General features: G+C 65.7%; 1 protein-coding gene across 1 annotated transcript in view; it reads left to right on the top strand.

Annotated features, from left to right (window-relative positions):
• ABI3 (ABI family member 3) overlaps positions 1–799 on the top strand; it is a 4,667-nt gene extending 3,868 nt beyond the window's left edge. Inside the window, exons 6-8 of the mRNA XM_009287759.1 lie at positions 1–70; positions 282–404; positions 639–799. The exon at positions 1–70 is cut by the window's left edge and continues 39 nt beyond it. Of these exons, the coding sequence (XP_009286034.1) occupies positions 1–70; positions 282–404; positions 639–799 (354 nt within the window). The remainder of the gene's footprint in view (positions 71–281; positions 405–638) is intronic.
• Positions 800–989: the final 190 nt, after the last annotated feature.

The raw sequence follows: 989 nt of genomic DNA on the forward strand, positions 1-989 counted from the left end.
CTCCCCGGGGACCTGCCCCCGCCACCGCCGGGGGACCTGGCCGTGCCCCCGCTGGACCTCATGCCTCCAGGTGAGTGCTCGGTGGTCCAGGGATGCTCAGCATGGGGGGTTAGTGGGGAGGTGGGGGCTGTGCACGTGGCCTGCTCCCCATGGAGCCCTTCATCCCCCATCATTTTGCGGGGATTTTGCAGCCCCCGATGACTTTGAGCCGCCGCTGCCGCCACCAGCTTTGCCCGACTTTGAGGATTTGCCCCCCCCATCATTTTGCGGGGATTTTGCAGCCCCCGATGACTTTGAGCCGCCGCTGCCGCCACCAGCTTTGCCCGACTTTGAGGATTTGGCCCCACCACCGCCGCCCGCCGCAGAGGATCCACCCTGGGTCCCGGAGAGCTACCTGGAGAAAGGTACAGGGGATCCCCAGATCCCCTCCATCTCTTTGCCGTGCTGCTTTTGGTTGAGCCCCTGCCCACAACCACGGCACTGAGGGCCCAACTCTGCCCCAGCATTGGCCAGGGCTGGGATGGCGAGCGATGCCGTGGTCTGCTCATGTCCCCCAGCTCCCGCCCTTCCTGGCGGTGGCCTGTCCCCTGCTGTGGCCTTGCCCAGGCTCCATGGTTCCTCTCTCCCTCCTCTCCCAGTGGTGGCCCTCTACGCTTACAAGCGGCAGAAGGACAACGAGCTCTCCTTCCAGTCTGGCGCCCTCCTCTTCGTCACGCGGCGGTACTCGGACGGCTGGTGCGAGGGTGTCATGGGCGAGGAAACGGGTTTCTTCCCCGGCAATTACGTGGAACCCTTCTGAGCACCGAGGGCAGGCAGCCCCCTGCATCCCCCACCCCAGCTCACCTGCCCGGATCGGCCGCATCCTGCTCCTGCTTGGGGCAGGGCTGCGTTTCGCCTTTGAATTTTGGCTTTGCACAGCTGGGGTTTTGCACAGCTCAGCTCTTGTGTGGGCAGCCAGACTGGCTGCCACTGCCGGCACCGCCGCACCC

Source organism: Aptenodytes forsteri, unplaced genomic scaffold (genome assembly GCF_000699145.1).
Source record: "Aptenodytes forsteri isolate BGI_AS27 unplaced genomic scaffold, ASM69914v1 Scaffold25, whole genome shotgun sequence".
In the NCBI taxonomy this organism is placed as follows: domain Eukaryota; kingdom Metazoa; phylum Chordata; class Aves; order Sphenisciformes; family Spheniscidae; genus Aptenodytes; species Aptenodytes forsteri.